The 14,852-nt window shown below is 34.8% G+C and overlaps 1 protein-coding gene across 2 annotated transcripts in view; it reads left to right on the plus strand.

Moving 5' to 3' along the window:
- LOC131060360 (uncharacterized) overlaps positions 1 to 14,852 on the plus strand; it is a 174,488-nt gene that overhangs the window by 79,986 nt on the left and 79,650 nt on the right. Inside the window, exons 3-6 of one of the 2 annotated variants that reach the window (XM_057993539.2) lie at positions 149 to 202; positions 513 to 591; positions 682 to 809; positions 1,201 to 1,284. In XM_057993539.2, the coding sequence (XP_057849522.1) occupies positions 149 to 202; positions 513 to 591; positions 682 to 809; positions 1,201 to 1,284 (345 nt within the window). The remainder of the gene's footprint in view (positions 1 to 148; positions 203 to 512; positions 592 to 681; positions 810 to 1,200; positions 1,285 to 14,852) is intronic. The other variant, XM_057993540.2, reaches the window with a different exon arrangement.

Genomic DNA, 14,852 nt, shown 5'->3' on the forward strand with positions numbered 1-14,852 from the left:
AAAATTGTCCATTTCCCTTCTTTGGTTGAAATGCTGAGATTGATATCAATATGGAGAGGTTTCCATGCAGTACAAAATCTTGAATAAGAATGCTTGTTTCCTTAAGATATTTCATGAAAGTTAGCTAACTTGTTTATTTGTGGACTAGGTTGGCGTGGATCTGCAGATTGTGCATTTGACTGATGAGTATTGGAGCAATGTGGTAGGTACCTCCCTCTACTTAGTATCTTAAGAATATGAATATGATTAACATATTTCCCTTTATACTTGGACAGATGATATTGAGCCATTGGTTGGGCTTTATCCAACTATGTGTGCGAAATCTAGAAGATATTTGATTCTTATTTCATTTATGGTTAATATTTATATGTTAAGCTATCATTATCTTTCTTACTCCTGTTATTAGATTCTTATGTTAATGCTTTCTTTTCCACCCATTGTTTGTTATTATGCTTTCCACCTCCTTTTTTCCTTGACTATTTAGATGCCTGAGATGTCTGATATGGCTTCAGGTTTCTTATGTCATTTCTGAGTATAAAAGTGGTCGCACCCCTAATCCTGATGTTCTGTGCAACACAAGAATCAAGTTTGGTATGCAATTTTACCTATATATTTTCTTATTATATTCTATTTTGATTACTTGAAAGAAAAGTGTTTTTTGATTGTTTTTGATATTTCTAGGTGCTTTCATGGACTTCATTAACAAGATGGACTTTGACTATGTCGCATCTGGGCATTATGCACACGTGGAACATCAAATTGGAGACTCTGACACCTTAATGTCCATTCTACATTTATCTGCCGACAAGGTCAATTGCATAGGATTGAATATTTTTTCTTCTCTATATTACCATCTGTATCCATTTTCTTGGTATTCAAATTTTGATTCACTTGGTTTGAAGGCAAAGCATATGTGTTTTGTTGTGTCTTGTTGCTTGGACTTCATTTAAGACTGATACCTGTTTTGCTATTTTCCATAATTTCATGCCACATTTCAGTTCAGTCACAATTTACTTATTTTTTTAATTGTATTTGCATAAGGTATATATTCGTTTCATTAAACATAAGTGTAATGCTTTCATAATCCAAACTTTAGTTTCTATTACTATCCATTTAGTTTTTATGAAAGACCAAAGTTGAATGTCAGTCTCTTTTGCTCCAGACTTACCAATTGAATTTCTTCTGGGTTATGCATTGCAGATAAAAGATCAAACATATTTTCTGTGTCACCTTTCACAGGCTCAACTGCGATGCCTACTCTTTCCTCTTGGTTGCCTGACAAAGGTCAGTTAAGCATAGCCACAACTATCAAATATGATTGAATGTGTTATGGTATCATTATTCAATTTTAATAGATGTTTATTATGTGTATAAATTGCTAATATATATCTCAGTATTTTATTAACTATTATTAATTGGGAAAAGATTAAAGCAATGCTATTAGAATGATGTATGGATCATGGGTCTGATTCTTCAATGGTTTCTATTTTTGAATCTTTTATTCTTCGCATAAAGCTACAGGAAGAGGGTTATTGTTGGGTGGTTGTCTCTTTATTATTGTTTTTTAGTTCAATTCCTTGCATTCTCATTAGACCTAGTTGGTAAATAATAATGTCTGGAGAGGAATTGTAATGTCGCCATTTTTCTAGTGAACACTCAGGAGTTATAGATTCATTTGTTAGCCATCTCCGCAGGTGAATCTAGTGGACAGGGGGTGATTTTGGGTGCAAAAGGTTTATACTTAGCCAAAATTGGGCTTGAGTGGATTTATATCAAATAAACTTTATAATATCATGTTATAAAGTTACTTTTTGTAAAAATAGAAAAAGTTTATTTAAATGGTGTTTTAAAAAGTACCTTATAATTTATTCTGGAATAAGTAACTTTATTTTAAAAGTTACCTTGCTCTCTTCTCTAGGCGATTTTTATAACTTAAAAGGTGGTGGTTTTTAGTATTTACCATGATGAATCCACCCTCAAGGCTGGGCGCTTTATGGGAGAGAAAGATTCCAAGGAATCTTCAAAAGATGCCTCTAGAAGCTCAATTTGGCTTTGGAGAGTTAAAAGACTTGGTACGTGCATTTTGGGGACCACTGATTTGTGTTTAATTTTGAAGAAGAAACTACTTTTCAGGTCTGCAACGATTTTGCAGAGAGCTGGAGCAAGATTGGGGACAAAATCCTCCAATCTCTTGATGATAGGATGAAAACCCTTTCATCAATCATCGATCGATCTGCATAAAAGACCATATTTGGTCCTCAAGGGGTTTGAATCAGGCATTTGATTGGTAGCAGCAACATCATAGGAGTCTGATTGACAGATCTGGGTGGATAGGAGACTGAATTTAATGAAATTTGTGCATTTTTGGGCCAGCTGTACTTCCTAGACCTGGCTGTACCATTCCATCTTACTTGTGGATGCCAAAGAAATAATTGGAAGGGTTTCAGTTCAGATTTATTGCTCAGAATTCATTGTCAGCAGATTATAAGAGGAAGTCAAGGGTTTGTTTGGAAGGATTGCATCATACTGGAGTTACATCAGCGAATTAGAGAGGAAAATTGGGTCAATTTGATGATCTCTCTTGGCAAGATTTTAGAATAAGCTTTAGGATTGTTAGTTATTCATTCAATTGTTTTTGATAATTATTGTTTAGAGGAATAAGACATGTTGGAGCAGTTGGTGTACATTGGAAGCTCCTGTAGCAGCATTTTCATTCAATAAAGTCAATAAAGAAGCCCTCCAGGCAAGGCGTTGGACTCCTGGTAGGCCAATTTGGGATGTTAGTGTTGAAATTCTTCAATTCTTTGCATTTAATTAGTTGCTGATAGTAAATCAGATATTCTGAAATTTAGTTTCAGTAGTTGTAATTTGTTCTTACCTAGAATTCCAAATTGCATTCTTCATTCTATCTTTCAAAAACCCCCAAAACGCATGCAAGCTCAAAACCTCCTCAAAACCTCCTCAAAACCCCAAGCTACAATATGCTGGTCAAAGATTGAATTTGAAACAAAACAAATCAGAATCAAGTCATCTCCTAGTCGGCATCTTTCAGGAAGATTGTGGTTTTAAGAGCATGTGTAGCAGATATGCTGTACAGAGATGTGGTTAAGGAGTAATACTTTTTTCCTTTACAGCACATCCTTGATGCCTGCCAAGAGTTTACTAATTGGATGCAAAAATGACTTTTGGTTCTCTTATATGTTATTTCACTCAGTTTCCATTCCTTTCCTCGTCTCAGGTTATTATCCAAGTTTTGTCGTTCTTATCCTTTTGCTTTCTTAGTTGTCACTCTTATCCTTTATGGATAAAGCCTTTGTAACTCTTATTTAAACAGATTTCGTTCCTCAAATTAATATCCAATAGCTTGGTAGTCATTCTGTATTCTATTTTTTGTAATAATACTTACTATCACTATAAATATTGTGTTATAGTCTCAAATTAGACGTTGGATGGGATGGACTATACCTAAAGGAAAACTAATAGGATGAGCCAACATTAGACCATTGGAACATTGTAAGATAATGTTTGCCATGGGCAATTTCAAAGTGGCCTCAATGAAAATGTTAAATTTACAAGTTGCCGGTTTTGGTACAGATTTGGTTCAAGTTTGTGGATCCGACTAATTTTTTTTGGTCTGTACAAAAGACACACACACACATATAGATAAAGAGACCTTGCTCCTCAATTCAATATCCAATATCTTGGTAATCATTCTGTGTTATATTTTTTGTAATAATACTATAAATATTGTGCTATAGTCTCAAATTAGACTGTGGGTGGTTGTAATGTCCCCATTTTAAAATAGGATTTAATAATAAATACTAATGATAAAATTAAAATATAAAAGAATAAAATTAAAATTAAATATAAAAGAATATAATTAAAATAATTAAAATTTAGTTAAGTTAAATGAATGGTCAAAAGGCATGAAATGAAAAAGTTGTGACTCCTTCAAACATGAGGTATAAAAAGGGAGAAGAGAACTTTATTTGAAAAGGCTTTTTTAATTTACAATGAGAAGGGCAGATCTGATTTAAATAATAAGACAGCAATGATGAATCGTGACCCTTTAAATGGATGTCTCTTTCCAAAGAGATGTTTCTCAATAAAATAAGAAAGTATAAAAGGATATGGAAGGTAGAAAATAGGATATTAGTCCATTCTAAAAGCAGAATTCTGAGTATAACCGCAGACACATAAATATGTTATAAGCAGATCAAAAAACATATCCAGCAATTGATCAAGGAGTAATATCATATATATAATAATCAGCAAAGGAACAATTTATCTATTGGGATAAGTCACCCAATATGAGTAGAACTAAGATATAGAATTCGTTCAAGGTGAATGCAAAACAATGAAATTGGAGATACATTCCTAATAAGGATTATTCATTACTTGTTGATATCAAAGAGGTATATTTTTACCATCTTATTACTCTTTGGCAATTGCATTGTTAGGTCATGGGAATGATGTAGGTAGGTCCACATGAGGGGCTAGGATTCATGGGCAGCAAGGTGGGGTTAGGCTCCCTTCCAGGCCTTGAATGGCCCTTACGAGCAGAAAAGGTGGGGTTAGGCCCCCTTCCTGGCTCTAAGTGGCTTATGAGCAGGAAGGTGGGTTTAGGTCCCTTTCCTGGGTCACGGGAACAGCAAGGTGGGGTTAGGCCCCCTTCTCAGCTCCTAACAAACCCTTCATGATGCATTCTAAGGGCAGCAAGGCGGGGTTAGGCCCCCCTCTTGGCTTTGGGGCAATATTGGGGAGGATCGACCTCAATATTGTTACCTACAATCTAACCTAGAGGCTCACTATGTGATTGACTTTGGAGATGGTTTTATTACAGATTGAACCAAATATTGTCCATGCTATGATGATCTCATTATTAATGTTGTTATAGTGTATGAATTAAATATGAATAGTACTATGTTTTGGTCATGATTTGTTAATCATTGATGACTCTAACATCTATTTCAAGAGTTAATACTGTTTGCAGGTAAAGAAATCAGCAATATCCCAAAAGGGGACATTACAATTGCTATCAGAGCCTTAATCTTGCCAGCCAGTAGGATAAACCTACTTTAACCGTCATTCAATTAGGGTTAACTGTTTATCAAAATGCATTTGTTGAAAAGGTTTTAGAAACTACAAATTGTTAGATGTAATACAAAATTTCAACAATCTATGCCAGCAACCTCCTTATTCATGCAAATGTGGAAGCTTAGAATAGGGTACACACATCAATCAAAGCATAATAGAAGGAAAATTTATATTTGCAATGCCCTTCAAAGGCAGCTGTAACTGTAACATTTGACAACCTTTCTCGATCGTTTATGCCTTAATGGATGCCCATGTACTATTAGCACTCCCATTTTTAAACAGGCTAGGAATAATATTAGCACATATTGCAGAATTTGGCTTTGCTCAATGCCAGTCAAGGGTGTATCCATAACAATACTTCTCTAAAATTGTGTTGGGGCATGTGGCTGGTACATTGGTTATGTCAAAATCCATCACCAACCATTCATTAAGTTGTTTTATTTTAAAACCATTTTCCATTAGCAAGTTTGATACAATTCTTCTGATCATACACCTAACACTTAAAAAAGAGTGAAAACCAATCACACATACCTTGATGGAAATATTGTCATTGATGTCAAAGGAATTTGGAGGATGATGAACATATTGGATGATGCTTAGATGATTGTTTACTTATACAAGTTTGAATTATTATGCCGGTTGATGATGATCAAATTGAGTATGACTTACACATATCAAATTAAGTATGTTGTACATTACATATTGGTTTATACTTTATAGTATGTTCATAACTTCATACTATAAAGCCATCCTCTCAGGATATGAATATGCAGCAGAAACAAAGGATTATTATCAGCAGCAATCAGCTATTTAATGAATCTATACTGTGTGCAGTGATAAAGCCACAATGTTCTCAGAAACTGTGTATCAGTGACTTATCAATGACTATGTATATCTGTGTATGGCTTGATTATAATACAGTCTCAATCTGTATCAACGACAGCATATCAAAAAGGGACTCACACAGCAATGATGCATACTGGTGTATTAACTTATATGTATGATCGATATCTACAGAAGGAGTATTCAAACAATGGATACAGAATGCCCAGCACTTTGCAGAAACAGAAGATATGATTTGATTCAAACTTACATTGAACATGTAAGAAACAGAAAAAATAATTTTGTGAAGGAGATTGCAATTTAATTTGTTTTATTAGATACGTCTATAATAAAAATCGTGTTTAGAAGAAACCCGATAATAATCAAGTCATGTGTATATATGTCTTACACAACCGACTCATCAAGTGATACGTTGACATGGCCAAGGAGTCTGTTGACTTAATTCAACGCAATACAAAAAAATGAATAAGACAAAGAAAGAATAAGACAAATTGCACATGAGACGAAATTGGAAATAAGTGAAATTGTAAAAGGTGCGATTAAGTAAAAATAGAAAGCTACGATCTCTTTATCTTGTGAATAAAGGCAAAAGTATTTTCCTAAAAGACAAAATCTATTTTGTCTTATTCAAAGGCAAAGACAAAGCGGTGATTTGAATTTAAAATTAAAAGCATTAACAAATCCTATTGAGGCAGCGCTTAATGAAAAGGTATTGGTTATTTTAATAGGCATTATAAGAAGCAGCGATTTAAATAATATAAACAAGCTTCTAAAAGGTCAACCCATTTGGTCAAGGCAACAATATGTATGAAGAGGTGCGATTTGTTTTAGAGGATATTAAATAAAGTGTAATTTGTTTTGAATAAGGATCACTCTTTGGAAAGAGTTCACACCTCTTGTGAAATTGTGCGAGAAAATATATATGCTGGAAAAATAAGTGTGACTAGTGAAAAACAGAAGAATATTTATAATGTTATAAGGAGGAATATTGTTATATCTGTATGAAGAATATGTTAAGTGTGTAAGGCGAGTTGTGTGTGATGTAAGATACTGAGGAAATAATCTGAAAAAGAGGGTAATACTGTGTTCGTGGTATATGTGTATAAAATATAAAAGCTTATACACCAAGGTTCGTTGAAAAGAAGATATAAGGATATAATTCTGGAAAATATATTTAGACAGAGGGAAGTATGATATGTATATGCTGAAGAAAATTCAGAAGTATGAGAGAATAATTCTGAGATTATAACTCAGAAAATAAAGAATTCTCAGACAGTAGTGTATGGTGTGTTATTCTGAAAATACAATCAGACACAAGTATTGTTGGGTGTAAGGAGAAAAAGAAAGTTGTGTGTAAGCATTGAAGATTACCATCATATACACCAAAGAGATCGATGAGAATTGCAGAATCATGAAGGATTTATATAAGAAGTCTATAATGAAGTTTACAACAGATTTGTAAATACTTTCATGGTCAGAATTTGTGCAAAAGATATAGAGTGTATGTTGTGTATGGGACAACACTGAAATAGCAGATTTAAGGAAGAATTTGCAGCAGTTATAAGAAAGATTTTAATGCAGATTTTGAAGAAGAATTATTGCAGATTTATGAAGAAATCATAACAGATTTGTGGAGGATAATATAACAGTTTTATGAAGAAGAATATATGCTTGTGAGGAAGGAGTATATGAAAGATTAAACTGTCCATCATCAATTGAGATAGCAACATTGTCAAGATGGGAATTCAAATTTATATGAAGTGGGTTGGTGCTCACTAATTCTGGATTGGGGAGTTGGTGCTTCCAGTGGGTTGGTGCTCACAAATTTAGAAGTGGGAGTTGGTGCTCACAAAATCAGATTTGGGAGTTGGTGCTTCCAGTGGGTTGGTGCTCACAAAATCAGATTTGGGAGTTGGTGCTTCCAGTGGGTTGGTGCTCACAAAATCAGATTTGGGAGTTGGTGCTTCCAATGGGTTGGTGCCTCTAGTAGGTTGGTGCCTACAAATATTGTAAAAGAAGAAATATATAAAAGCATTGATTTACTGTGGTTTTCTCCCGTAAGGGTTTCCACGTATATATCTTGTGTTCTACTTGTGTTCATATTAGTTAAATCACATATGAATGTTGATAAGCAATGAATATGTTTAGAAGATACGTTACATACATGTAATTGAAGTTGAAAAAGTTTAAGTTGGTGAAATTTGTTGTTATACTGATTCACCACCCCTCTCAGTATAACTGTGTGCTCTTCATACCTTGTGTGCTTCAGGATGTCAAAATCACTTCCAACATGGAGAAAAGAATTCATGTCTTCACTTTCCCATCTGACAATCTTAACAGAAAGATCATTCAAATTTCACAGTAGTTATTGTGTTAACTTTCTTTGTACACAACACAGTACATGCCATATGCCAAACACTGATAATATGGCAAAAGGCCAAATGCATGTGCTTCTAGTTGCCTATATCACTTCAACATCAAAACATACAATTCAAGTCCGTTTGAAAGTGTTATCTGAAAACGTTGACAACAAAGCGTTTAAATTTCATAGTATTATTGCTTTTTGTATATGTACAAACCATAAGTTCTAGCATAATCACAATTACTAAACTACTACCTTCAATGACACCCCCTTCTAATTGGTAAACTGATGAGGCGACAACAAACATTACAACATGGATTCAAAAGACTCTATATTCAAATATAGTTTGTATTCCAAACTTACTGTCTTCGCATTGTGTTGGGCTCACAATACAAAAAAAAGAAAGGGTCTTCAATATAAAATTGCCTTTACATGGAGGGGATCTCATGAAACATTAAAATGGATTATGAAAATGTTATCTTAATTCCGACCATAAGAAATCTAGTCGCATGGATGGCATGTTACCTTTATTCTTCTCTTGGAAAAGCCTGTAAAATTAAAATTAACACAAGTCAGAATCTGTGATAGATTTTATGAGTTCTTCAAGAAAATTTCTTGATTACATTCAAGTATAAAGAAACCGTTGAGTACATTTGTCAGTTGACACTTTTGTTTAGGGTCATTCTCATAAGACTAATGGATTTATATACAAATACCTACTTCATATATCTCTTTTTCTCAAGGATCTAGTTGATGAACCATACATCTAAGAAAGAATAATCGATAATCATAAGAAATTAACTTAGATCTCATTTCTTGGGAAGAGAGAATATGATATCCATATTACTGATCTACTTCACAAGGAACTTATAGTTTCCTTTGATTAATCACAATTCATCACATATTAGCCCTACATTAGAAAGTTTGTCTACTTTACTTTTGGTGGTACCATCAAGATAAAAATAATTTTTTGAAAACCAAGTAGACAAGGATAGTACATTCTTGTGACATAACAAATATAACTTTAAATTTGGGAACTTTTCAACTTAATAAAATTCATAATGTAAGTAGATGAAGCATGAATAAGATCCCAAGCATTATGCAACAAAAATTATATATTATAGCTATGTCTAGTTAAGGACTTTTACATAGTTCATTCAAATAGTGTAGTGTCATTGATGACCTATTATGTCATTCCTTATGAATTTTTAAATGATGGCATACTACAGTAAATCTTATTTTCAACCCCTTTATAACACATTGTATTCTAATGAAAAGGATGTATCCAAATAGATAAATAGTCCAAAAAGAATTGATATGGCCTTGAAGATTTATGGAATAGTTCCTATTCAATACATGTAAAAGTACCATCTTAAAATTATTTTTTCTCTTTCCAAAGAATATCACTTCTAAAGAGAGAAAAGCACATTGAAGATCATGGGCACATTCTATATATTAGACTCAGCCATCACTTTGAAATCCTCTTTACAGTGATTGGTTTTTAGGTGATGCCATTTAGGGGGAGTGTACATGGCACCACCTAGTTGCTAAATCCTAGATGTAGGACCTAATAAGCATAAGACCTTTAGGCATTGTATGCTCAAAATCTAAATAATGCTTGGCCTTAGGCGATTTCATTGAGGGGGAGTGTGCATGTCAATGAAACCACCTAGTGGCCAAATCGTAGTTTTAAATCCTACGGGTAGGCATATGTCCTAATAGGTATGAAATAAGACCTATATAGGCATTAGTAAGTCCTTTAAGCTTGCAGGTAGGCATATGTGAATCTTTTTGTTTTAAATACTGCAGGTAGGCATTAGTAAGTCCTACAGGCACATTTGTGCTCAAGTCCTGTGGGCATATTCTAAATTCTTCTCCTTGTAAATCTTCCACTTGTAAAAGCATTGTATTAAGTCCTACATGCACTATGTAATGAACCTGGGGAGAGGCTGATTTGAGGAGACCACAACTCTAATATAATTTTTTAAGATCTCATAGCATCATTTTTAAAACACTGGGATTATAAATTATGACAAGATGACCTTCATGTAGTTCGGAATGCATGATCATCATGTTGGCATATATTTGTGTCTCTGTTTATCACTGCCAAAGAAGACCTACGTTACTGGGGTACTTCATTTTTTTCTTTTATGGAAATTGAGATGTGCTCTTCTATTAACATTAAGGGGGAACGTTATAATATAATGTTATTAGGGGTCACATCCTTATATATATATATAATGTTCCAATATAAGGTTATACAACCTTATATATTATATGTTTTCTAAGCATATTCCATTTGAAATAATTATAATCTAATAACTATTAGATTATTAATTATTTGTGAATGGGGGTTATTGAAAAGGTGTGACTAATGAATTCACCCTTCCTCCTATATTTAAGGAGGTTCTCTGTCATATGAGAGGTGTGTGAATTTGGAGCTTTATGGTGAGTTGTATCACTATACACAAGAGGTATTATTGGCCATGTGGAAGTATTGGAGGAGTGTCTTGTTGGTGTGTTTTTTTATGTATGCGCAACTCAGAATAAAATACCTTGAGATATCCTATTCTCTCTTGATCAAAATCTTCTACGTGCTAAACATATGGATTGTATGATCATGGAGATGACTTCAAGGTTCCAAATTCATGCGGATAGTCTCAGTTGGTTTGTTGTGATATGCTAATAATCTCAACGGGGACTTACACAATTGTCCATGGAGTTAGTCGATCTAAAGATCTTACTGATTCCAGACTTACTTTTTTCTTTGGAACAATTTTCAATAAGTTCTAGTTCAATACTACTTCTACTTATATTTGGAAAAAAGGGCAAAAGATGAGGGCCAAGGAAGATAATTCTAATTCTAAGCTAATCCTATGAACTTGAGAGACAGAGATTGCAAATGCAGAATCTGTGAGATTTTGCCAAGATCAAGAGCTCAATGAAATGTACAAAATAGAGACAAAATATAGGACAAGAATAAACCGTATTCTCATCAATAGATAGATGATTAAAAGATCAATAGGTGTTCAATAGTTGTTACATACAGTGAATATGAGCCTGCATATATAGGCAAGGCTATATGGATATGTGAGCACACAAACATGACATGTGGCTCAATAAGAAACAAGGGTAGGTAGGAAATAGGTGTGGTAGGTAGGACAAACAATAAAATATTCCACATGAGATGGATCACCCACCGAAGGTGGAATTATCACTCCACAATAAGTGGATATGATAAAGTAGTAACAAAATTACACCATAAAAGGTGGAAATTCTCCTACACACACTATCCCAATGTGGCACAAACACCCAAGTGTCTCATACCCAAACTACTATGAAATGCAATTCCTAAGTAAACTTAAGTAAGGTGTAATAATATCCATGATGAATAATCATTTACACCAACAGAATCAAAACCAATCCTTGCTTCACCAAATTCAACAACTACACAAGAACGGTGCAATCTTCTAAGGAATTTCAAAAGATTGTCATATTACTCATATTCACCAACATTTTGAACAATGAATAAAGCAATAGAAGTTAAGTTTTCTTTATTGGTTTAGGCTAACTTTGCACAATAACTGAAAATCATCCAATTATCAAAAGTATGAACACATTATTCCACATTGAGTAATTCCATCAAATCCTTCATTCAATCTAATAACTTGGAAATAAAACCTACTCTAATGAGAGCAAAGAAACCATGTTAACTTGCAAAAGTAGATAAGATTCACCAACAATTGAACAATGAATTATGTCTTAGCACTTAAGAAGTATCACTACAACAATTTATCGAAAGTCTCTCATGTGAAATAAATGAAATGAGGGTTTATATAGACACCCTTATTACAAAGCAATGGCCTGAATTGATTTAAGATCAATGGCCAAGATTAAATAGAAAACCTAACTAGGGAAAACTGGCATAGCTATCCAATATGGACCAATAAGAAATGACCAACTAATTAATCCAGCTTTCTTCTAGAAGTAGGTTTCCCTTATCCTTTTCCTTAGGAGTGAATTCGAAGAACCTAGTCACTATGGGACCCATCTCCTCCATTGGGACACTTGGCAAGGTCTCAATTTTGTACTCCATCAAGTCCATCTCATCTTGACATGTGGCAAAGGTGTTTATCCAATCAATTTCCAGCTTTCGAAAACCACCTTCAATGGACATGAAAGAAGGTGCCTTGCTGAAATATTGTCCTTGTACTGAGCTTGCAGCAGTGGAAAAGTTATTTTGAAATTTGGCCTTCAAGTTTTCCACCTCCAAGTCCTTGTCTCAGACTGTTTCTTGCTCAAGTACATTGGCAACTATGACGAAGACCTTGTCTTAGATGGCCTTGATTATTTCTTCAATTCGGGCACCATCATTCTTCATCCTTTCCAAGACTTCTCCTTTAGCCACCAAGGCATGATACCATATATCGAATTCATATGATGCCCCATTATCAATCACCTTTCCATTGACCAAATCTTGCTTAGGGATTCCTTTCAGTACCTTTAGACATGGGATTGTTTTCTCATGAACAGTTTGAAAATCCTCCCAAAACTTAGCTATGCATTGGATTTTGTACATAAAGAGACTTGATCATATACTTGTGCCAATTCTTCCACGAGCTTGATGGCCTTATTTGCAACTTTAACAATCCATTCCTTAGCCTCCTGGTTTGCCATCTTCGTTCCTTCAAATTTTCAATTGATTCTTGTGGAAGAGTCAAAGGTGGAGCAACTGTTGCCTCCTCTCTGTTGATGGGATTCACCAAGTGCTGGATACAACGTTTTAGTTGTTCATTTTCTTTCTTGAGTTTGTTCTTCTTTTCAACTTCTCTCCTTAGCCTTTCTTTGATGGTGTTGACCGAATCATCCAGCTCTTGAACTTGTACCTTCGGCGAGTAGTGAAAAAATCGCGAGTAATTATGGCCGGCGAGTTTTTGCCACTTTTACTCACAGAAATTACTCGCTGAGTTTTTGGCAAAAAATCGCCGAGTTTTTACCAAAAACTCAACGATTCTATGTTAAAAATTCAGCCGCTTGGGAATAAAGGCCGAAAACGTCAAAAAACACATTCATTTCATCATTTTTTAACTTGTATTTTGTTGAGAGGGGGAAAAATAGTCTTCCAAACACTTGCAAACTGATTTCCATCGATTTGAAGCAGATTTGAGGCAGATTCGAAGCGGATTTGAGGTGGTTTTTGAAGAAAAATCAGACTCACCTTATTCAAAGAAGGCTGAAGGAGAGGGTGTTGCATGCATAGTCTTCGACAACCATTTTGCACAAAAGGTTGTAGAGATTGTGAAGGTAACTTCAAAACTTGAATTTTTAATTAATCTTGATTCAAGTCTCTCATTATTAATTTGTAACTTCATTAATTAATCTTTTTGTAATTTGTATTTTTCAATTGTAGGTGTCAAAGCCCTTGGTTAGAGTTCTCCGCTTGGTAGATGGGGATAAAACCCCAATGGGGTATATTTATGAGGCCATGGATAGGGCCAAGGAGTCTATCAAAAATTACTACAAGGGGGATAGACTCAAATTTGATCCAATTTGGGAAATTATTGATAAGAGGTGGAACAATCAACTCCACCAACCCATTCATGCAACAGGGTAGTTCCTCAACCCTCATTTTAAGTTCTCGGTTTCTTACTCAGATCCTAATGGAGAGGTCATGGAGGGCCTCACTACATGCATTCAAAGGATGATACCTGAGGTTGGGGTGAGAGACCTCGTTGTAGCCGAACTCCAAAATTATGAGGAAGCAAGGGGTAAGCTATTCTCTTCAGAGCTGGCCATAAGAGGAAGAACCACTCAAACCCTAGGTATAACATTTGCCATTTGAATTTTGGGGTCTAAAGTGATTGATAAATTATGTTCTCGCCTTTTTCTTTGCTTTCTAACTTTTCAATATTTTATTTTGCAGATGGTTGGTGGCAAAGTTCGGGTGGAAATTCCCCAAATCTCAAAAAATTTGCCCTCAAAATCTTATGTGAGCCTTGTAATTCATCAAGTTGTGAGCGTAATTGGAGCTTGTTTGAAGTCATCCACACAAAGAAGAGGAGCAAGTTAGCGCAAAAATGCCTCAATGACCTTGTCTTTGTGCAATATAATTTTCAGTTGTGCATAAAGAAGGTAGAGGAAGCACCAGTTGGTCCACTTGACTTGGATGATATAGATCCTTACAGTGATTGGACATCACAGGAGCAACCTCCATTGTTTACAGAGGATGACATCACTGGTTTGGAGAGGCAGGCTATGGAGGAGGAGGAGGGTGGATTTGGTTTCACACTTGGATGACATTGAGGAGGATGAGGATGAGGAGTCATTGCCAGTGCCAGGAGAAGCTAGAGGCAGAGCCACATCCAGGATGGAGGACGAGCCACAGCCTGAGCCAGACATACCGAGCGAGGAGGCACATTCACGCCCATTGCAAACTTCTAGGACTAGACCCTCTAGTTCTACCTCTCCCCTAGTTTTTGCTAGAGCTAGGAAGAGGAAGATGTAATTGTAATGATATATTTACTTTTAGTTATACAAAAACTATTTACTA

This window comes from Cryptomeria japonica, chromosome 4 (assembly GCF_030272615.1).
Source record: "Cryptomeria japonica chromosome 4, Sugi_1.0, whole genome shotgun sequence".
NCBI classification, from domain to species: Eukaryota; Viridiplantae; Streptophyta; class Pinopsida; order Cupressales; family Cupressaceae; genus Cryptomeria; species Cryptomeria japonica.